The sequence below is a fragment of the Pieris rapae genome, chromosome 9 (genome assembly GCF_905147795.1).
Source record: "Pieris rapae chromosome 9, ilPieRapa1.1, whole genome shotgun sequence".
NCBI lineage: Eukaryota > Metazoa > Arthropoda > Insecta > Lepidoptera > Pieridae > Pieris > Pieris rapae.
This window is the reverse complement of record NC_059517.1, coordinates 9,560,649-9,585,497: the sequence shown is the minus strand read 5'-3', so window position 1 is coordinate 9,585,497 and position 24,849 is coordinate 9,560,649. Positions and strand designations below refer to the sequence as shown.

The following is a 24,849-nucleotide window of genomic DNA, read 5'->3' as shown; positions in this document are numbered from 1 at the left end:
GGTTGTGTAGTAAGATGGGTTGATAAAACAATAATCAAATTAATTTCTTTGAATATAAAATAGTACAAACAGAAGTTTTGTAGTATACTTTTCTTCCAAGTAGATTGAAAAAAAAGTAATTTAATTATTATGTATATTTTTACTAGAAATGGCAACATTTTACCAGATGATTTTGACAAAAAACTACTCATTTTTGTAAATTGTCAAAGTCAAATTCACAAAAAATTCACAGTTTCTCACCAAGCAAACTAACAAACGCAATAGAAATGTAAGCAAAACTAGGCTCAAAATGAGTGCTATCCTAAAGTTCATCCGTGAAAACCACATATTAGCAGTGATAGAACAAGCAATTGCGAAAAAGAAATCTCGCTTGAGTCTAAATTCTTTTGAAATTACCGAAATTCCTACACTGTTATACTCGTGCATTGAGCTGGAACACCTATATTTACATTTAAATAATATTACAACTATTCCAGTGCAGATTACAGAACTCTTAAACCTAACAACATTGACCCTGGATTACAATGGCATAACTTCATTGCCTGTTGAAATTGGTAACTTGAAAAATCTTGTCAATTTAAACATAAGTTATAATCCCCTAAAAGAACTTATACCAGAAATAGGTGAATTGGAGAACCTTGAAGCATTCTGGTGCAATAAAACAGGGCTACGAGAAATTCCAAAGGAAATCGGCAAGTTGACAAAACTTGATACTTTTGGAGCAAGAGGCAATGAGTTAAAAACCATACCAGAAGAAATGACTCAACTAACAAAATTAAGGTATTTTATATGTCTTAACTATTATTTATATTTTATGAAATTATATGAAACCCTAAAATAACTTGATTACTGTATTTTATACTATCAAAATTAACCATTTAAAGTTTTTGAAATATCTTACAGATGGCTTACATTAGAAAATAATCAAATAGAGGTTTTACCTAACTGTATGAATAACATGGAAGGGATAGTACACTGTAATCTTCGCAAAAATAGGCTAAAGGAATTCCCAGAGTCTTTTCTGAAATGTGTTGATTTGATGTTCTTACAGTTGAATAATAATCAGGTAATCCAAAATGTAATATGTTTTATGAAAATGTACTAATTTATGGCTTTATTGTGAAAAAAATTTGATAAATTGAATAATAATAATATATTTTGATTATTTGCATATTTGTAAATCTATGACAAAAAATTATGTGCCTTAACCTGTATCTTGTAAGCCTAAATTGCAAGCAAGGTTCTAAAAGAAGGTCACGGACATTTTAAAATTGTACTTAACTGAGGTCATTGCTTTTTTAGAATACATAATGTTTTTGTGCCCTAGGTACAAAAAACTGTTAATACATTTTCTGACCTTCACTTTTTTTTAAATAGACTGTTATTATCAAATATAAAAGTATTTATTTTACTATTTGGTTACAAGAATTATATTTGTTCAAAAAATCTTGGTAATACTAAATAAGACTACAATTCATTTATTCCTTTACCCACAATTTTTTTTATTGAATAAAAAATTTTTTAAATTGTATAATACATTACTGTTCTGTCTCTGCGAGAGTATTCAAGCAAATTATGGTTGTGGCATCAACAATTATTCTATAAGCTCATATTTGTGCTCTCGCTTTTATTTGTGAAGATTTCATGATGATTTGTGCAATTTTGAGCATTATGAATAGACAACATATGTAGTGAAAAACTTAATATCTAGTGTTAGAAAGTAGCAAAGTTGCATTAGTGCTAGTTCTATTCACTTCAACCTGCAACTCAAGATTTCAGTCATGAATATAAAGTTATCATTTAAAATTTGCAGATATCCAGTTTACCAGAGAATTTTGACACAAGTCAAGTAACAGTTTTAGAAATGATAGATTTACGAGAAAACCCCATATGTGAATTGTCACATCTAGTAAGTGTCATATTACTTTTAGTTAATTCAAAAATTTTGCTGGTTCTAAGAATTTTAACACAAATGATATTGATATTATTTTTTTTTATATTTGTTTATATTGCAACGTTAATTGCAGGACCACCCTTTAGTTCGCTTCTCAGATGAAATTCCAGTACCTCAAGATCTTTCCCCATCTAGCAGCCGGCCTCATGGAATGGCTGCACAGGCTTTAGCTGTTAATGCTACAGCTCTTCGGTTACCAGCAGTTCCGGCACCCAGACATCCGGATTTGATATTAGGTAATTGATCCTCTTCTGGCTTAGCGGTTAATGCACACATACATATGTAGTCTTAAGTTACAATAATGTCTTACTTGCCATAAAAAATAATCAGGCAACAATGTTACCGTTATTTTACCAAGTATAAATGCTTGTATTGCATATTTATATATCAAATATGTGAAGTAATATTTTTTTTCACACCTATTTAAAATTATTTTAGAAATTGGTGTGTTCTTAAATTTTTGTTTTGTATGCAAGTGTTAATAAATACTAGACTTTTAGTACAAATTAGAGCTTTGTATTCAAAGTACTTTATTCCTTATAATGATTAAAACCCGTAGTTGCAGGTTAAAGTGATTGTAATAGAACTAGAATTAATGCACCTTTCCTACTTTTTATCACTTCATATTTAATATATAAAAGGTACACAAAAAGTTTGTATAAAAATTATTTTTACTTAAGAAATGGAAATGGACGCGTCATCAGTAGAATCAGAAGATTGGGAGAACAGTGTAAATAGCTCTGAGTTAGATGTCCATTACCAGAGTGATGACGAAAGAGGTGACAATGAGGTAATTCCGATTTATTTACAGCATAAATACCAGTATTCAAAACTGTTTTTATGTAATAACAGAAATATTTTTTTCGCAATTACTTGAAAAACAAAACAATCCAAGTAATGTTATTTTCAAAAGCCGTTACAAATTTATTGCCAAACATACTAGTTTACAAAATATTTATTTTAATATTTTATACTATACCCATATTTTATTTAACAAGTCGGTTTCCGAAGAGAAAACAATTTATTCTATTATCTTATTAAATCTAATCTATTACAGAGTTTGTTAACTGTTTTTAACTTGAAATCTAAATGGTTAAAGATAAAAAATAATAAAGCATGTTAAAACGTTGAACGGTGTTGTTAACACGCTGACATTAGATCGCACAATTTTTTCAGGCTGTGGGTATGGTGTTGCCAGAATTGTCCCGGTACGCGTCAACAGCCAGTTAAATATAACTGGTAACTTAAAGATAAATAATGTAAGATATTATGGTGCGTTGTATTATTCACGAAATTTGAGTAATTTTGGCTACAAACTTGTTTTCAGAAATTATTTTAAATTGTTTGTTTAGTAATTTTTAATATAACCTATCGTAACATACTATCATGTTTTAATAATAACTTAAAACCAAAAAAAAAAACAAAATTGCTATAAAGCATAGTTAATTGTATTATTGTGTTAAATATACGCGGTTTTTTGTTGTTAAAGAAAAATATAGGTATGAATCTATAGTTCAGTGAAAGAGTCGCCTATATTTTAAAATAATTATTATATGCGGTTTAAAAGACAGACAATTTTGAATAGTTGTATTTTTATATCAGTTTCTGTCTAATTTCGTGAAAATAAGATATTTTATATTTGTTTGGGACTTTATATAACTGTGTATACAATGTAATCATATCGGATTAGTACATTTTGTGATGTAGCTCGCCAAATGTATTGAGTGTATATAGGTTTATATTATTACGTTCGAATAAAAGAGATTTCATAATCATAACCTAAAAACTGCCTCAAAGCTTTAGTAAAATTATATATTGAGGACTTTGGTTATGCATTTTGTTAACGATTTGAACGTCATCTTATTTTGGCCAATCACAACTCTTCAAAATTTAACTGCTTTGCGATTGGCCCAAACCGCGCAATCGCCCTATGGCACAGCGTAATAAATAAAAAAACAATGTTTTTTAGTTTAGATCCATATTCATCTATCAACTGATTTATTGTGTCAAAAGTTGATTGAGAGACGAAATATAAAGGTTGTACCAACTTATAATGATGTAAATTTTCCCCTTTTTTATTAGTCAGATAAAAAATATTTTGACAAAAAAATATCAACAACATAACAAGTTTTCGGCGAATTTATAATAATGAACTGATCTTTATTTATTTGTATAAATCATATATCGGATATTGAAATCAAATAATCGCACAATTAATCCGACAGTGTATATTAATACTTATTGTATTTTATTTACATTGAAAATGTGGGTTATTAAATATATATAATTGTAAATATTATTATTTTTTATCAATAAAGGTCTTGATATTCTAATATTTTTTTATTTATTGTAAAATGTGTACCTTATTAATTTACAATTGATGGATTGTTTTCAGCTGGTGTCTGTTATAAGGATTCTAGATCACAAATGACCTTAATTAGAAAATGTATAGAACTACTTACGACTTTATCAAGTATTTGTGTAATTTCGGTAACCATCCGTTTTTTCGTGGATATTCTTCCTGTGTTGTGGATAGCAATGCCTATACGTTTAGCATAAATTTAAGTTAGGTTTTAGGAGGCAAAAAATAAAATATGAGCGAAGACGGTTTTCGTTCGCCCTTTTGTCACCCGAGAGTAGCGTCGACATGCTCATACCGCTATTGCTTGAAATACGCCTACATGAATACGTGTATATGTGCGGTTTTTATTCTTAAATGGCACATAAGGCATCAACATTAGTCATAGTCATAATATCTTTATTCATTTAGGTAAACATGTACACTTTTGAACGTCAAGAAAAACAAATTAAATTAATCGTAAATTTACATTTACCACCAGTTCGCAAGTCAAGGGCGTAGAGCGGGTAAGGAGAACTGGCAAGAAACTTTCCGCCACACTTTTCAGTCGCCAAGTTTTTAATACAAATTGTTTGAACTGGAGCAAATCAATCCCAAGGATTAGGATCATTTAGGTATTCGTCATATTTATAAAAGGCTTTATTAATTAATTTACTTTTAACAAGGGCTTTGAATTTATTTAGTGACAGTTCTCTAACCGACGAATTTTCGTGAAATTGTTTCCGAATCAGACATAACTATGTATTTCATCCCCCAAAATGTCCACTCTTAAATTTTATTATTTTATCATCCAGCATACATATATATTATATACAACCTTTAATGTTCACCCCTCTACGATCAACCCCTCTTTTATTAATGTAGATGGTTATTTTTATTGAAGTAAAAAAAAATTCTAGTATAATGTATAAAAAACAAAAATTCAAAAAACGTTTACTAGGTCAGCTAGTTTTGAATAAAAATAAAAGAAGTCTTACGTTCATTGATAGCGTTTTAGAAGCTTCCCGATTAAAGACTCGCTCGCTTATTAATAATAACGGTACAATTCGAATTTTGCTTTTATGCAGATTTCAAACTTTTCAGATGATTCAAAAAATTATGATTGATATAAGTAATTCGTTGGGATCGTTGATAGTTTTATAGTATAAAAAATAAAACAAAACTGTTGCAGTTCTTGGCACTATTTTTTAGTAAAAAACATACAAATAATCTACATTTTGCAAATATTGTCATAGACGTATAAACATACTCTTTTCTACTTTAGTTATTTATTTTTTGATGCTGGTTACTCTTGTGAAACTTTTTGCCGAAATATTGTTTGCCTTGGTTTAAATTATTTCTCAATTCCTCCAATCAATAACTTTCCTGCACAGTAAAAACATCCCACTTCATGTGGTTATGGGCGTAGTTGACGCAAATAGAATTAGGTACAATAGTTTAAATATCTTATTAAAATCGAATTGTTCTTCAGAATTCTAAACGGTTGTAAAGAAACTCTCCTGTTTCTGAACTGAAATTCTTTAGACGCATGAGGGATTTGACTTTGCCGGATTTACTAGGAGGCTGAGTTAGCTTGAGCCTTGGCTAGGGCGGCAAATTTGTCCCAATTTTTTTTTCAATTAGATAACAATTGTAAAATGATAAGTTAACAATCTCGGGAACTTGAACTATAATAAAAATAATTAAAAACATGTCGTTTGGCGTATTTGAAAAATAATCTCATTGTTATTGTTCTATGTAGTTGTCGAGATTGTTTATTTATTAGTTTACAATTGTTATCTGGAAAATAACTAAGTTGAGCTAATAATCACGTAAACAACTATGACAAATACGACCAGCCTTGGCAATGTATTAGATGGAAAAAATTATATGCGTATTGGAAAAAAATCTAATCCTAGCATAACAAATATGTAGCTGCGTAATCCTTTTGTTACGATATCAAATAAAAAGTACCGTGATATTCAGTTTCGAATGTTGATTCAGGAATAAAATGTAGCAATAATTATCAGCAAAAATTATATTTCTCAAGTCACCAAGCTTTACTTACGAAAACTCAAAAAATATTTGTGATGTAGCATAACAATTGTTTAGAAACTGTGCAGTTATTTTTGGAAACCAATGATGTTAAATATAAAGATAGTATCTTTCTTACTAGAGATTCGTATGCTGCTGTTAGTTTTTGTTACTACGATCATATATCATGGAAATTTGTAATTTATTGCCATAAATTGCGTTTAATGTATATTTCTCTTTTTTGACGTTCATAAGTGTACATTGTGTTACCTATATGAATGATTTTTTATTTTGAAATGAGTCATGCATAATAATAGGTCACCGTCAAAATCTCAACGCTTAAAACTTCTCAACCTGTTTTTTCCTGGAGACAAAGTTAGGAGTCAAAAATAAAACCATCAATTTCACTTATACCGAGTGTATTTCTGGATAAATTGGTTACAAAATACTTATTCAACGCCCGCTGGGTCCGAGCCATAAGCAATCAGCCAGTTATCTCAAAATCAAAACTAGGCAATTGTATAAAAATCGTAACTTTTTACAATCTAAATAGTATAAAAGCCGACCGGCGCCTAAACTGTTATGAATAAAAAAACACTGTATTTAATTTAGTTTGAGCTTAACTTACTCTTTAGTTTATAGGAAAAATATAATTAGTATAATTTAAATTATGACTTATGACGATCCCTTATTAGCTAATTCACAGTCGGCTATCTCAATATAGCAATTAACTATACAACGTCGCCGACTAAAGACCGCACTTTTCTATTGAAGCGTAAGGGAAAAAAAGAAAAGAGAACCCATGCGTATCACTGTAAACGCGCCAAACACACCATCTGACAATTTGAATTTGACTTCTTGGTATCAGTATAGCCAACCAAACCATCTCGTCTTGCGTTTCCTTTTTCAAAAATGATATTTGCTAAACGCATAGAGAAATGACACAGCCCCTAATTTTTTTTAAATTCTAGGTCATTCGTGTCAAGTCTAATTCCATTTTCGAATACCACAGATTATGTACAGATGGAGCATTCAAGCGTCATTTCACGTCGGTCGTAGCGTAGAGGTTAAATAAATGCTGATTAATTAATTATTAATTTATTGACGGTCCGTGGCGCGGAGTTTCTCCTCAACAGCCTCTTGAGAAGACTCCGAGAGGTCAGTGGCTTGGATGTACTTTTGTACGCCGACAAGCGATTTCTTCAATGCATCAAAGGAGCTGTGAACAAAAAGGTCTTTACTCAAATGATATTTTTAACAAGAAATTTTAGTGGTTTATTGATTAACGCTACACTAGTTGTACAATATTTTACTGAATTATCTATAAAAAGTGCTTTTCAAGAAATCAAAAAAAAATTCTGAAGTATTTATACAAAGTCCCGTTTCTCGCTTTCTGAAAGTTAGGCAGGACTAATTTATTGTTTATGAAACAGTTAAAATATTCACCTAGAGTACAACATCTTCTTCTTGACCTTAGCGGTGTCTGGGCACCATGACATGAGGAACAGTTTCTGTTTCTTGCTGGCCTCTGAGGTACCTTGACACTGGTGGGTGTATTCAAAGTCAAATAGGCCATATCTGAAAAGTAGAAAATTGTTTAATAAAATAAAATAAATTATAGAAAAAGTTTTAAAATAATACCTATTTATTTTTTAATAATAATTACATGTTTATTTTTGTAGATAGAAAAAGCAATTTTAATTATAATGCATAATTAAGTAAGTTTATAAGATTACAGTTCTAAAGAGGGTACAACTTTCTAGAAGGCTTTCCATTTGTGTATGTGAGATTAGAAGTTAATTAACAGACCTGCACTCTCCGGTGCCACCCTTCTGTAGGTCCTCTAGGAATTGGTCGTACTCGGCGTTCCTCTCTCCAACGGTTTCCACATCGATCTGCTTCTCATCACGAATGTAGAACACGACATACCGGTGCTTCTTGTCTTTTTTGATCTCTTCGTACGTCGTCTTGCACGCGTCCGAGACTGTTACACCAGACGCCTGGAAGTTACATCATTTAATTAATATACAGAATATACACAAGTATATTTTTTTGAAGTTCTAATGACATTACAGACTTAGGGCCTGTTTCACAATGTCCGGATAAGCTCCAAATAAGCTATTTATTAGTTATTGGTAGGATAAACAAGTTTTGTTGCGTTTCACCACTGACAGATAGCGCTATTCGTCATGAAACGCGAAGTGTCTTATTCGGAACTTTTATCTTCCAAATAATTTATGTGTTGCATAGCTATTTGGTACTTTATCCATACATTGTGAAACAGACCCTAAATGTATGACAATAACATACAACATGGAAAATCCTGGAATATTTCTTCTACTCTTTATATCTTAGAGTACATTTTACGCAATACTTGGTATATCAGTAAATCACATCGTGTGACATAATGGAACAGCTGCCGGCCCATTTAACGTTTATATTTAGTCACTAAGTGGGATTACGTATTTTGTACAGATTTCTCAGATGAAAGTCAATGAAATTATGTTTTGTTTGGATACAGCTAAATACTTATCTACTGTCAACATTATTTTAGTTTTACTTTATTATTAAGAGAGTTGAAATCGTTTATTATTTTGTATTGCTCTGTAATCTTATCTTTACTTTAGACAATAAAAATATATAAACGTTGCGATTCTTTTGTCTCATAACCAGAAGTAACATTCTTACAAAATGCTTATTTATAGATAAGATTAGAATTAATTTGGCGCAACACAGCGGCGATTAATATTAATTAGTATGACAAAGGTTAATTTCCCGTGACATTTAGCTTTGAACTTTCACATTTCACGATTACATGAATTTTTATCTCGGAACAAATGTCACGTATGAATAGGGTTGCCAACTTTTTGTACAATAACAAAGTAGAGGTCAGAAGAATATTGAACAGAATTTTAGAAAATAAACAGAATTTTATTTATTTCATTAATTTATACATTTTTAAACTTATAAATTTACCAATGTATAGTGTAATATTTTGATCTAAACAGTTAAACTTTACGTGTGAATATAGGAATTAATATTACATTTGACATAATAAAGTTCAATCTTTAAATATTTCAATGAAAAAAGAAACACTAAAATACACCAGATTTGCAGGTTACTATATCCTTAAATAAATATTTAGATTACCACACGTATATTATTACAGGTAAAAATTCGCTTACATGTAGTATTATAAAATTGTAAGTTTTACTTGCAATCACTGTTTGCAAAAACATCTTCATACATTATATTATATGTCAAAATTACAATTTAAAAAGAAAGACAAAATCCCAAATGAAAAAAAATATTTTTTAATTGGAATGGATGGCCAATTTGGCTCGAGGCATTCCTAAAAATCTCATTCACTAACCGAACAATAGCTATACAAAGATTATCTAAAATTATAAGGTATAGCATACCACTGCGTCGCGTCGAAAAATAGATTCGAGACATTGGCCGTTCGTCTAAATATAGTCTGTGCCTGCGCACGTGTTCGAAAAGTATTGCAGCAAACCCTTACTCCACTTCTCATTTACATTTTTAAAATTATTGGAGTAGTCCAAAGATTCTTTAACACTCATATTTGTCTGCGTTCTCTTTTTCCCTCAATTTACGTGTATAATATATATATGTACCTAGATTTTATTAGTATTTCAAGTTTATAGTCTGCTGATGAATACGTATCATGTAGACAGTACGATGGTATATACTAAAATTTTACTCACAGACCATAGTGAATAGTTTCCCCTACCGGTAGAGCAAAAAACATTACTTGAAGGTATTTCAAGTGCAACGCCAATACCTAATAATAACAAGAAAATTGAAAGTGTTACTCGTGATATCTCGCGATAAACATCGTTAACGATGACGTATTAATTATTATTATTTCTCATGTACAGCTATTGTAATACTTTTTAAAATCGATCACCGTCACGATGTTATATAATAAACATTCTTATCCTACAATAACTGTACTATATACTTTAGAAGCTTACCATAATATTTTTTTTTATAGAATAGAGGGGAAACGGACTCCTCCAATGATCACTCATACAAAAAGAAGAAATAGTACGACATAATGTTTACGGTAGGTTGAAAACATTTGTGATTAGTCATTTGTCTCGTAGACTTTAGTGGCAAGAAGATTGTCCGACCTTAATAAATAATATTCACGGGTGTGAAACTCAGGATGATATCGCCATGTTGTTCATGAATTAGGGGTCCATCTAAATGTAATCTTTTATCTTTTACCTTCATCCAGTGACATTTGCAAAGGTGTCCTGTTTTGTACATATCCATCTAAGTGTAAACTAAGCTTTAAAGTGTACTAAACTGTTTTAATTTCAATGGTTTATAATTTACCAAAGTGAAAGACCGGACTATTAACTTGAGAATTAGGCCCTTCTTTGCGTACATTATTCTGGATGTATGTTTTGCAAATGCGAAACGTGTTTATTTTTTATAGAAAGGACCTGTAGAACTTATTTTAAGAAGTTTGGTCAGTACTGTAAAAATCTTAATATATATATTTCTTGTGTGCGTGTGTATGTGACTGAACTCCTCCTAAACGACTGGACCGATTTAGACGAAATTTTTTGTGTGTGTTCAAGGGGATCTGGGAATGGTTTAGATTCACAATTTTGTCCGCTGGACAATGTTTTTTTAATTAATTTTCAGTTTATTAGTTGTTGTTGATTTTGGAATGTTTTACATTGGATCCGACAGACAGCGCTACCATCGCAGTGTCAAATTTTAAATAATATTCGAATTTTAATTTTAGTCTGTCCCGAAATTTAAAAAAAGTTTTGTTATTATTGTGATATATCCGGTGTGACCATGTGCTGGATCGTTAGATATTGTCATAACATTTGAATAATAATTTTCATCAAAATGGCTTATTAAAAATTGAAATTTTGAAATTAAAGACGTGTAGACAGGACAACGTCTGTCGGATCCGCTAGTAATTCTGTAAATTTGTCGAATCACAGCCCAACCTCAAAACAGCTACAAATTTCTATTTCACATTTAAATTGTAATTCACTGGGAACTAAGACAATATCATTCATATCATGCATTTAATACAATGATTTCTTTTATTTAGAGGCCGAACACGTCATAATATTACTAGGGGTACTTCAAAAAGGTAGTAATGTATGATAGAATATGTTACGTTAAAGCCACGTGTACCTTCTTTCATTCATTTCACTAATCATGGTTTAATTAATTTCTATGGGGTTAAGAGCATGGTACACCATTGCCGTATAATGAAAATATATAGAAACAAATTTGGAGCCTGCAATAAATTTACCAATAATTCATAATTGTTATTATAAGCTATGATTTCACGCTATCAATTTTCAATGATGACGATTGTAATGTGACTCATAATTACTTCCGTTTTTAAGGAAGGTGATCACAGAAATTATGTTTTGAATTAGGTGAATCATCACACAGTTATATGAGAAAAACTTCCCGAAACATCATCTCTGTCATCACGAAATTTGAAAGAATAGTCATAATTCAAATTCATTCACAAATGAAGTCGTTATATGTTATTTCTGTGGCGCTACTCTTTATGGTTCTTGGCCTTTAATATCTGTATGTATTTCTACGTATATAGGCAAAGGTGATCAACCTTCTTAGCCTGACATAGGTCATTCAAAGAATGTTATAACTTAAATATATATGAGCTTTTACTTCACTTCACAGTTAGAATTATAATTAAAACTTTCAGAATATATTTTTAAAATCGTAATATATTTCCAGCAGCTGTAATAATCAATACGAACACGTTTCGAGAAAACGTCGCAATGCGCCTAGATCGCTACACGGTCAGAATCAATTTAATTCCCAAAGTTTTTCTTTTTCACTTTCATTTTGGTGAAAAACACCCAGGGTTGCTGGACGTTTTACTTATTTTCTTTCACATTATGTGTTATTGATGATTTGTTCTAAAAAAATATTTCGACCACATCTCCATAAATTCATCATCAAGAGGCCTAAGAAACTAGTTAACGTGAGGCGTAATTGTCATCTTAGTCTCGTTATAAAAATTGAGAGAATTGATCATATGGTATACTACATCTTAAACTTAATAATTTAAAAGCTAAAGAGAAAAACAACCACAATGTTAATTTTCCCTCTAACCGGGAATATTAGCTGATGCTTTTAGTTTGTCTACAACTAAAGCCAATCTACAATTTTATGAAAATTAAATTTTTATCAAACTCAAAAATATAGTGTTAATCAGTTGTCATAGTATAAACCAATATGGTTGATGATAAATAAAAATCTTACAACCTTGAAGGTGATTGCATTAAGCACAGACTAAAAAAAGTGGTTATAAATATGGATGAAAAGTAATATAATATGAATTTTAAGATAATAATTTAAAAAAACTAAAACAGTATAAAATAGAAGCTTAATAAAGTTCATTGATCTTCATTTGAAAACAAGTTCAATAACCTTATGTTATTTTAATTAAACAAAAATCAGCTCTTGTTTATTAATAGTTATGTGACCTTAACATTGGATGTAATCTATTTTAAGAAATTGCACTTTTATCACTTGATTAATAAGATACTTTGACAATGAAAAGCTACATAAATATAGTACCAATAAAATGCATTCATTATGTAGTGTGTCTTACATATTCGCTTATATTTGGTTTAAATTTTAAATAGTTGCTATTTTCAACTAGGTTGAAGGTAATTTTTTATAATTTATGTATCTTAGACTTTTTTGTTATTTATGTATATGAGATTTTGATTGTTGAGAGTTGATTATCATTAGAAAGGAGCAAAAGAAAAGCACCTACATTTGAACATATCATTGTATTCACATACAGTTAAATAGTTTCTTATGGCCAAATTTTAGAATGCTTTTTGTATGAATGCCCTGCTGATGGCCTATCTATAAGCCAACATACAATGGCACTAGATATAGTATTAGAGTTAAGGTTGATGTCATCATAAATGGAAAACCTAATCAATAGATATCATCTTGTCATTCACTTCATATCATCAGATTTCTATACCTTCTTTATGTTAAGGTGTAGCAAATTATAATTGCTGCGGGTATATCTTCATCCAGCTTACATCAATTCTACATAAAAATTGAGTTAATTTTGGAAAAGAGTATGTTATCTAAATGAAAATACGTAAATGTAGTAGCTTACTCATAAACACCTTTACATCCTTCAAATAATATTTATACACGACATTGTATGACATTTACCAAATGATTTTCAGACGGATAAAAACTTCGTAAGAGAAAGTAACCAAAAAGTGTTTAAGTGATTCATCATGACTCATGGGCCATTAACACAAGGAAATCGTTGTAAATGCGTACTTATAGGATTTATTGATAACACAACCTTGACATTGTTGTGCACATTATCCCCGACTGGTCAAAGGAACGCCCTACGATTTTATGATTAGTGACAGGCTACCGTTTACCGACCTCCGACCATATATGGCTAAACGTTAAAGCGTCTGCGCGGCATTGCGGTCTCCCCGAGTTCGATGCCCTCACCAAAACTTTATGATAAATACGCCAATCGGACAATCCGTTGTCAATGCACCCGTTAAGGTAACCTTTCGTGAAACTCTACACCAACTTAAATTACACTCTTGAAAGGAACTGTAATGAATAGGTATCATGGCTGGAACAGATATCGAACACGACACGTGGCATAAAATCACTGAACGGTGACAACTATTTCTCCGAAAAGGCGTGCGAACTCTGTGCAGGGGGTTGTGCAAAATATGGCCGATCGTGGCACCGGTTCACATATCCTTAATTTTTACGTGAATTTGCACTTTTTAAAAAGCTTTCACTGTGTCCATAATAACAAACACATCGTAACGTTTAAGGCACTGTAATTAATTATCATCACTTACCATTTTTTGATGTTAAACACGTAAAAATTCCACCACTAACTTCACCGACTTTACGACAACGGCGACCGGAACGACACTGAATTGGAATGTTGGCTATACGTTATTGCTTGATGGCCAATGAGCGCATGTGTCAAAATTATGAAATCAGTCGAATCACTTGCTTTTAAATTTGTATTTGCGTTATAGTCCTTTAAAATACAATTCAAATGAAAAATATATTTCAAATAAACAATTTAAAATTAATGCGTAATCAAATAACTATATAAAGCTGTTTAAATAAAATAAGTATTTACTTAGAAATGTCACTCAAGGCGACAACTTGAAAAATATCACTATCTCCGTTGCACACTATGAAGCCACTGTATCTTTTTATTCTTGTTGGAATATTTATGGTATAGCTCTAAAGATAAGATAAGTTAAAAAACCGTTACCGATTACAACGCAGAGATACAACTATATTCACGAATATTTACTGAACGAGTACTACTTGAGAAGTGAGTCACTGATGACGACAAGATTTTAACCAATGAGGAGTTAGAATTCAGTAAAATTCCTTATATGGACCGGCGGAAGCCGCTGTGTTCTCGTCGATTTGTATTTGATTTTTACCGCGGTAATTACGATAATTAAAGTAAACGAATTGCACATACGACAGTAAATTTAAAAGAGCGTAACGAATGTGATTGTCATAATATTGTTGCATTGCCTAGATGTCCTAGGCAATAAAGTAGGTTTTAATTTACTAAAATTTTTGATCGATGATAATCGATGCAAAACTACACATTAATATTGACCAATCGTTATTCAGGGATGAATTAGTTATGAGATAATGTATTATGGCAAACATCGTGTAGAGCTAAATTTTATATATTTCGATGTAAAGTATGGTCAAAATATTCTCATTGAGCACAATTAACATATTTCTGCAATAAGGAATCTTCAGTTATGCGAAATGACAAACATTCCATTAAAAAGTTATATCAACGAACCTTGAATGCACTAAGATTTATCGACTTAGTTGAAAGTAGACCATTCCAATTCCTCGTAGTTAACTATGCCTTCATTTAAAACGATATCGTATTATATTTTCTTTCTTTCTGATATAAAATTTTCCCCTTTTGGCATATTGAGATATTTTTATTTCACAAATCAACAACTTGGAGACGGATTAAAAGATAGGTATGTACATATTAATGTTTAAAAAACGTAATTTATAAATCAATCGACACATGCTCAATTCAAGGGATATTCGTTAGATTTAGGATATAAAAACAATAATATAATAAATCACTTTAATTCAAGCATTTCCAACATATTTATGGTATCTTTTGTACATAGAGTACATATTTGTCAATGTCATCTGCCCACTTGCTCCTGCTAAACCCCGTCTCAGGAACGACATGGCGTAGTTTGAATCTGAGGCTTGTATTAGAAGAACTATTGAGTTTTCTAAATGCTGCCGTATAATTTTTGGCGGAGGCGATTTTTCTAGACAGGAACAAAAATCAGCTACGGCATACGCTGCTATTCGGGATACATGGCTCTTTCGTTTCGAAATTGACTGGGTTAATCTATAAGTAAAATGAATAAGAGAAAATTAAATTCAGAACAGTATCCCCATATCTAGTTTATAATTTTACTGAAAGGAAAATATCCAAACATATCAACAAGGCGAAATAAAAAAAATATATATTTAGACAATATACTAATATTTAGCATTTTTTTACTGGATCTGAATCGGATCCGGTATATTGATAGTTTTATTTTATTTTAAAGGATAGCAGGCGGTCAGCCGCCTAGTGCCGCAGCCTAGGTTTAACTAGTTAATAGGAAATAATAAATAGTTTAAATAGAACTTACTTTTCTATAGAATGAGCTATTTCAGCTAATTTATGTTCTGTGTTCCTGTCAATGTCAAAATCAGATGTTGAACGCTCACACATACAAAGTACCAGAGTCTTGTAGCATTGCATTAAACATGGCCACCTGCAATACAAATTATATAGTCTTAACATAATCTCACTTTATTTATCTATGGCTTTTCGTCGGATTTGGTGATTTAAATGGAGACTCTGTTATCGATTACCAAATAATGACTAAATATACTCTGTAAATTATAATTTAGGTTCGCTTTTGTAGTTTGTCAGAGTGGTGCATGTTGAATGTGTTGGTGAGAGGGAAGATTTAAATCTCGTAAAAATTAGGTAAATCAAGTATTTTCTGACAAATTATTAATTGGCAGTAGAATATCTCGCTATGGTTTCTTAATGGGATCACCTAAGCTGTTCACCATGGAGAAAACTTTAAATTCGTTACAAAAACCACTAACTTAAAAGAAAAATTAAAGGATTCCTTTATTTGCTTTGCCAGATGTAACAAAAAAAAAGTGTTAAAAATCTCACCTATCTTCCAGAAGTTCATCTCTTGACAATATCATGCTATTTAAGATAGCAACACAGCCTTCAAAGAGCACGAAAAATGACCGCCAACTAATTTCACATTTTGTGTCTATAGAATTACGCCCAAGGAGGTAAAATATCAGCTGTTGCAGTTCAAAGATGGCGTCAATAAATTTGTACTCAAGGTTTATCTGTGGACATGTAATGATTCGTTCTGTTAATAATAACATATAATATTTTTTTATTGATAGTCAAATATTGAATTGCTAATGCAAAACATTTAGTTTTCAAGCTAATTAAGTTTTAAGATAGATTAATTAGAAAAATAACTAGAAAAATCACAAAGGCATCTAAAGTTATTATTGGTTTAAGTAATTGTCATCAATACAGATTTTCGTATATGAAAAATAAACTTACCTTTTTCGCAGTTAAAATAACTTCGGACAGAACATCTAGATCGAATTTCAACAATTCACAAATGGAATCTTCGATTTTGACAACGTGAACCTCATTGCCATAATGAACTTCCCCCTCATAGTGTTGCTGTATCCAAAAACGTAAATTTTTTGTCGATCTTAATATTAATTTACTGAAGGCAACACATTTCGCTTCAGTAATGTATGAATGTAAAATGTTTAGACATAAATACTTCAAAACTCGCCGGCTTATTATTTGCGTCGATGTAATTTCTTCATTTTTCAGTAAAATTGTGGGTTTCTGTAAAGGAGGTCGTTATAAATTATGATAAAAAATTGTGTATTTCATTCCAAAGGGTTGCTACTAAATAAGTTCTACACCGAAAAAGAGACAAATTTGACCCAATTAAAAATAAAATACATATTTTTTATGTTTTACCTACAAAAAGGTTTGTAATCTGACATATAAAAAAAAGGATAGCTTTCAGAATTCCACAGATTTAAAAATCAGTACAGTTAAAAAGCGTTTTATAACTCTGATACAAAACTATAGCCTTATCAGAACTATTATGAAGTTAAATATTTGTTTTATGAAAAATATTTACCTTTAGGATGGTTAGTGTATTTAGATCAGGTACAAAATGATTAGCAAACACTTCAACAGATGACAGCTCCGATAGATACTTCAACGTGGCCGTTAACTCATCCAAACAGCTGTCATTTTTCTTCTGTCTATGGTCAAAAGCCATAAACAAGCGAGCCTTGACAGCCCGCCATATTTGCAAAAACAGCTTGTCCTTGTCTTTAAAAATGTCGTGTAATTCCAACTTTTTGATGTATCGCAAGACAATTGTCAATAAGTTTATAGATGTGCCGACATGTAGATTTTTCGTTTCAGGACTTTCAACGAAATGTAACTGAAAAAAAGTGTTACTTAAAAAGATTGCTTAGTTTAGTAACAAAATCCTTCTGTTCAAGCCTCAACTCGAAAGAAAAGATTATATTAAACGGACGTCGATTTGGAAGGCTGGCCTTACTAATAAATTAGAAGATTAGAGAACACCAATGCTGTTCTAATGGGCTTGTTGATTATTTTTTTGTAATTAAAACAGCTTGAACGAGCTACCCTCAAACCTGAGGTCATTTGGTAGCCACCTTGGGTGGCACCTGGTGCGGAAGTTGGTGATGTCACCGCATCGAAGGTAAAAAGCAATAAATTTTATATGGACATGGATATAAAGGACATAATTTTTTAAGAGATTGCGAGTATGGGACAGGGATCCCCAACGACAGCGTCAGGCTCTTTTGCGGGAATCCCCTAATTCTACATTGAGCAAGTGCTAGTGAAAGAATCCCTTAAAAGAAAATTTTTATGCCAGCGGGTTTTTTTTTTGTACATGGTTCTTAAGTTGAGAGACCGGGTGGGTGTTACCCCAAAAAAGGTGGGACCCGCTGCGGACCGTCACACTTTGGCTACACCACTGCTAGACACCAATTGACAGAAAATTAGACCTAAAAATCGACTGTGTTCGTCAAACTCAAAAGGCATAACATTTCTTCCCTATTATGAAAAAACAAAAATCATCACGATACAGAAATCCGAGGCGGAGATTTTCAAGAGATTTTTAAAAATGTAATCGTAACAATACAATACTTACAGCATTTTGTACAAAGAACTCTAAACCGGACCATAAACAATCCATACTTTTTAAATCCTTTCCATCGTTGCTTTCACACGACTTGGTTAAAATAAGAGTGTATGCTCCCATAGCGTTTAGTATTGCCATACTATTCTCTGATATAACACTCGCATCTGCGTTGCTGGTATTTAGTATATCTTTTCCAAAATCGACACTTTTAAACGAATCTAGCATTGCTTGGTTTAAATCTTCTTGCAGACCTGTCAATATTGATTTCGGTACACTGGTAGCACTATTTTTTCTTTCTTTGGAAATTAATGGCAACACTATGCATATGATTTGAAATACTTCTTCGCTAAAATCGTCGATGCTCCGAATTTCCTTCTTTTTATAATATTTTAACAATTGTTTAACAAGTGTTTTTATAACTTCTGGATCTTTCTTAACTTGTCTCGTCGCGAATTCCAAAATGTTTTTCACAACCAACACGTGATTAGCAGATTTAGCGTGCAATTTGAATAATTTTAAAACACCATTATCAAAGTCAAATAGGTAGGGGACGGGAAATATTTTAAAAATATCTGGAGTCTTCGGCGTTAATTCAAATATGCTTTGTTGTATGTTGTCTATGGTACGTTTAATTTTTTTCGAGTTGCAACCCTTTTTGCATGTTAAGAGAATGAAGATGGTTGTCAATTGGCAATTCTCATCAAGATAATAAATCTGTAAATTCTTTAGTACTTCCAAGTATTTTGTTATTTCATCACTGTTTTCTGCGGTTAAATTGTAAAAATATTCTTTAACATCCACATCTTTGAGGAATGTCTCAATGTCACAGTCCTTCCCTAGACCTTTGCTAAGCGAAGATGCATTTTCGAAGTTTTTGGCAACATTTTTAAGCACTTCAAACGTCAAAGCTGTCAATAAATCTTTATTTTTTACAACACTGTCACAAAGGAAAATGGATGCGTCTAAATCCACAGCATACATTTTAACTAGGGACTTCGCTACTTGTTTGTATTGGTTTTTATCTAAGTTTGCGAAGAGTGCTTTAAAATAATAACTGTCAAATGTTTTACAGCCAACAGAGAGTTGTTTAATCAAATGTGTTTTTGTATCAGTTAATATCTCTTTATCATTAGATGTTGTTAGATTAATAGCCATTGTCTTTATGAGAAGTAAATTATTCTGAAATTATACAAATTAAATTTAAAATAATATACAATGATTGCAATGTGTATAATAGATGGTTATTTCATTATTTTTTTTACACTATGAATTTTTTATAATAATTATTATAAATATTATAATTATAAAAGAAAAAAAAGGGACATTACAATTTAAAAGCCAATTACATAGATAGACTAAGAATATGTCAAAAAATAATACCAATATGTCAAAAATAGAAGTAATTCTGATGACTTGGACAAATTACTGTTCATAAGGTTAAGATTTTAAGGCCGGCAACGCACTTGCGAGCCCACAGGCCGTGCGGGTTATTTGTCTCCACACCGGAGCGTTTCTTAAGGCAGTTTTTGCCGCACACCACAACTATGTGGACTTATCTTTCAAAGTAATAATTCTTAAAACGCCGGCAACGGACTTGCTAGCTTTCAGGCAATATGTCCATGGGCGGCTGTATTACATAATATCAAGTATAATTGCCATATAATTGCTCCTGTTATATAAAAAAAGAGAATCAACCTGATTTTGAAAGTTGGTTAAATAATAACTTACGAATAACGGTGCGTTTTCATCGTCAACTTTGCTTGCGATTTCTTGCCATTGTTCTGCATTTAAACATGGCAATAATAATGTTAAATCAAAAACTTCGCCATTTTGATTCTGTTGGAATTCCAGTTTGACATTACTATATTTTATGTTTAATATCTTTAACTGCGCCAAGCTTACGCAGATATGTAAAAAAGATTTGAGTAGCAGGTTGTTCTGAAAAATAAATTGTTTTATAGGAGTTGAATAAAGATTTCCATGTTTTATTATATATTTCCTGTTAATCTTCTTTTACTAAAAAGCCACAAGCATAACATTTAATTTATTAAAATATATAAAGTTAAGAGTTCATATTCTTGGTTTATGGATTTTAATAATATTTTCACTTACTGAATCCAATTTCAATAGGCACTTGGCAAATTTCGTCAGACAATGCGTTTCAAAATTATGGTAACTGGCCCAGTAATCTTCACTAATCGGCAGAGGGACAGTGTGATCCGCCATCTTGTTGTGCCGCATAACAGTCGACAAAATGGCCGCCAGGAATTCAGTTAGCGTTAGTACTGATGGACCTTTAATTTTAAGAAAATATACAATAACAGATCAGACATAGACATCGACATCACAAAATCTAATACTATATATACCGATTCCTGACTCATAAATCCTCACTTTTTTCCAACGTGGGGCCTATACCCCACAAGGGGACAGATTTATTGTTAAGGAGGTTAGTCCAAAACGAATTAAACTAATTAGAATTTCAATTTCAGCTTTACATTATATGTTTGAAAATTTACTTACTGTGTTTCGTTAACAACTTCCTAGCGATTTCTTCATAAAATCTACCTCACATTTCTTAAGTGAACAACTAATTTTTTTTATAAAACATTATGTACTTTAGATAGAGGTGTATAGGAATGTTAAAATGACGAATGGAGCATGAGTCAAAAACGTTGGAAAACACTGGTCTTCTTAACCATTATTGAATGTTATTTTTTTTTATTACAGGCATTAATTAATAATAATACTTACTAGGATTTTCTTCAAGTGAACTTAAACATTCTTCCAAGTCCTTTTCTAACAAGATTAACAAGTCTTTATTTTGCCTAAACATTAACTCCGATGTCAGTTTTCCATATAGCTCCAGACAATTTTCAGGGAATATATCAAGACTAGTTACGATTTTACTTTTAAACTTGTCACCATCAGCATTACTCATTATTGATTCATTTAATTTCTCTTTCAAATTTTCTTGATCTTCATCGACATTTTCTAAATGTGTCTTCAAATGTGGTAAAATGTTATGAATGAAATTAATTCCTTTGCTAAGTTTGAATAATGTTTGCAGTAATATATTCATAGTTTCCACATATGTGTCTTGTAGACTTGAACTTTTTTTGGCAACCATAATCTGTGGTAAAATCTGGAACATTGCCTTATCTACCAATGTTGGATCGAGTTTTAGCGCTATCTTTATAATATTTAAAGTAGCTTTATCTGGCTTTCGTTCTTTTATTGTTCCCAAAATAACATCTTGTAAAAACAGTAGAAATGTTTTCTTTGTTTCCTTGGACTGTTCATTTAATGTGTCTCGTAAATGGACATTAACATCAACATCATTTTCCAGCAAAACTTCTAACATATTTAAAAATACATTGCGTTTAATTTTTACGTCATTACCTTCAAACAATATTGGTTTGAATTTTGTTGCAGTTTTTATGTAACCTTGTTTTACATTTAAACAATTAACTGCCACAATATAAAATGCAAACAGTAGCTGACTCTCTGTTTTAAAGCAACACACAAATATTTTAGTAAAATCACATAAGAACTGCTGATTTCCTTTTGAATTAATAAATACATTTATAATTTTTATGACAGATTCAATGTTATCATTATTTGCTTGTAAAAGATGTGTAAGATCATCTTTCCTTATTAAGTTGTTCAGGTATCGAGCGTAAAATGTACGCTTGTTTATCGGAAATAGGATGTTTTGACACACATCAATCACTTTTTCTTTACTTTCTGTATTAAGAAAAAAAAATATTGTCTCTAAGTTTTCTTCTTCAATAAACTTGATAATAAATTCAAATTTTTTCTTACACTCTTTATAATACCTTATAATATTATCTAATAATTTATTAATTAATAGAATATTTGTTGTTTCTGTTGCTAAATGTTGGAGTAGAGTCATTGTAATTGAAAGATAATCATTAATTTGTATTGACAATTGAGCAGCTAATTTGCTGTTTTCTATAAAAGCCGTAATAAATTGAATATCATCATCTTGTATAATAGTATTGTGAAGGTACTGCGATACTATCTGAAAAGCAAACATTTTCTTTTAAATATAGATAATCATAATGGGCAGACAATATATAGGGAAATACATAGATAAAAGGTGAGCTTTAAAGACAACTAAAGGAAAGCACGAAGGGACAGCCGAGGGCACCTCAAAAAAAGGTAGATACAAATAAGAGAAGCTGTTGCAGGAAGCAAACACAGAAAGGAAGCCATATACAGAGTTAGTGAGAAAAATCTGGAGGAGACCTAGGCTAGTTATAGCCTGCTTAATTTTTGTAATGATTGGAAATTAAATGTACTTTTATCATTATTATTATTATAAATTAAATCTCATAGGTTACATGCTAGTTAATTCTATATCAGCTCGGAGGACAGAGTTTTATGGATGGTTGCAGCATATTCACAATGCAAGCTGAACTTTAATTTTTATTTTCCCTGATTTAAACGTGATAAACATAAAATTCTTACCTTTATCAGTTTGTACTTTAGTTCAACAGTAAAATCATCAACATTGTTTAACCAACTCAAAACATCCTTTAAGTCTTTACTTGTAACCTTATTACTCCCAGTTAACGCTTCTAGCCATTCACCAATCACTCTTTCTTTAGGTGAAGTTGGAAAGTGATGGGAAAATACTACATTCTTGGCGAGACGAAGTCTTTTAGGTAAAGGCGTTGAGTCATCTTCAAGACGCCGTTTTAATTCTGCAAATTATAACATAGCTTATGAATGTCCTAATGAAAATCCTTAGTAGATATTTAAATGAAGCATGATATGAGAGCAACAGGACACACTTAAATAAACATTATGCGATAAAAAAATATATAGAAATGACAATTTTCTTTGATAAATATTCATTTTATATAGCATCTAGCATGTCCATGAAGAGGTTAAAATTTAAAAAGTACCATTTATCGGATGTGACATTTTTAAGCACCAGTAAACTTCTAAAGAATATTCATTTATTAGTTTATCTTAACGACTAAGTTATATTTATTTTTTAATGTAATGTAATAAAACTGTAATAAATACAAATATGTAACATTTATGTAGCACATGCGAATGTTTTGTTTTTCGCTGATACATGTGACATAGGAAAACTGACAACTGAATTCTGAAAGAGAGGTATGTCAATTGTCAAAGTTACTTTGACAGTTTGGAATTGCAATGTTTACGAGCGTAAAATGAGTTCACTTTTCGAGCATAAAAGTCTATGCCATGGAATAGAGGAGAACGGATATATATTATTTCAAATTTGGCGCGATTTAAGTTTTAAATAAAATAGAATTTCTTTGTTACTTTGCAGAACATATAATCTTGTAGCCCTCTTTATACAAACAGAAGCAAGCGCAAATTTTGGTCTAAAGCTGCTAAATACCAAACAAAATTATTTATTTATTTGCAATCAAATAAAGAAGTCTTATTTTATAATTTAAAATAATACATTTTATCTAGTCTGTATTTTATTAAAATGTTTAATTTAACTTACAACTGCGCGTTACCAAAATCACTCAATAAATAATAAATTCTAGTAATTGGTGTTTCTTAGATAAATTCAAATATACGACATCTTTATAATATCGATGGAATATTATGTAAGCTCAGCTGTAGCCTCTAGATGTTATCGTATATAGATTGACCCTGGCTCTATATAGGTCATGGTACATTATGCATCTGTGGTCACAGGCCACGGCCACCGGAAGCTATTATTGAGAAGATTACAGGAAACGATATCTGATTGAGCTTTTACAAGAAGCTTATGTTTCAGCAATAAGTGCATATATTTTTGCTAGTTAGCCTATATTGTGATCTCACCTTTCAATCTAATAAAATAATTTTTACGAATTATTTAAAATGATTGGGTTTTTTTACAAAGATTATTTCTTAATTTATTAAAGATTTCTTTTTCTTAATTCATTAAAGATACATGTTATACTGAACATGGTAGACGAAAATTGGGACGGCTTATGACGACGTTTATCTCGCTCGTATATACATATTAAGTTTCTCAAGTTCCTTAAACTTTAATTATTAAAGTAATAATAAATACCTACCACCGAAATTAAAAAACACGCGATAGACCTTACTTTTACCCTTTTTGTCATTACTATAATAACTGCTAACCTTGA

General features: G+C 31.0%; 3 protein-coding genes across 5 annotated transcripts; 1 reads left to right on the top strand and 2 right to left on the bottom strand.

The window, feature by feature from the left end:
• Positions 1-205: 205 nt before the first annotated feature.
• LOC110997776 (leucine-rich repeat protein SHOC-2) lies at positions 206-3,205 on the top strand. Of its 2 annotated transcripts, none has more exons than XM_022266090.2 (6): positions 206-780; positions 904-1,066; positions 1,814-1,909; positions 2,028-2,190; positions 2,635-2,744; positions 3,113-3,205. In XM_022266090.2, the coding sequence occupies exons 1-6, from the start codon at positions 290-292 to the stop codon at positions 3,182-3,184; spliced, it is 1,095 nt and encodes a 364-aa protein (XP_022121782.2). In that variant the 5' UTR covers positions 206-289; the 3' UTR covers positions 3,185-3,205. The 2 variants fall into 2 exon arrangements, with proteins under 2 accessions (XP_022121782.2, XP_022121783.2); XM_022266091.2 differs by having other exon boundaries at positions 207-780; positions 3,131-3,205.
• Positions 3,206-6,728: 3,523 nt separating this feature from the next.
• On the bottom strand, positions 6,729-14,664 carry LOC110997768 (cofilin/actin-depolymerizing factor homolog). Of its 2 annotated transcripts, XM_022266078.2 has the most exons (5): positions 14,524-14,664; positions 14,231-14,418; positions 8,136-8,326; positions 7,773-7,904; positions 6,729-7,545 (listed from the first exon to the last, which is right to left on the bottom strand). In XM_022266078.2, the coding sequence occupies exons 2-5, from the start codon at positions 14,231-14,233 to the stop codon at positions 7,425-7,427; spliced, it is 447 nt and encodes a 148-aa protein (XP_022121770.1). In that variant the 5' UTR covers positions 14,234-14,418; positions 14,524-14,664; the 3' UTR covers positions 6,729-7,424. The 2 variants fall into 2 exon arrangements, with proteins under 2 accessions (XP_022121770.1, XP_045485431.1); XM_045629475.1 differs by having other exon boundaries at positions 14,231-14,648.
• An 844-nt stretch (positions 14,665-15,508) lies between these two features.
• On the bottom strand, positions 15,509-23,801 carry LOC110997770. Its single transcript, XM_022266080.2, has 11 exons — positions 23,629-23,801; positions 23,189-23,424; positions 21,449-22,739; positions 20,807-20,988; positions 20,423-20,632; positions 18,704-19,873; positions 17,651-17,962; positions 17,047-17,346; positions 16,633-16,820; positions 16,091-16,216; positions 15,509-15,801 (listed from the first exon to the last, which is right to left on the bottom strand). Exons 1-11 carry the CDS (start codon positions 23,645-23,647, stop codon positions 15,528-15,530), a joined length of 4,308 nt encoding a protein of 1,435 aa, XP_022121772.2. The 5' UTR covers positions 23,648-23,801; the 3' UTR covers positions 15,509-15,527.
• Positions 23,802-24,849: the final 1,048 nt, after the last annotated feature.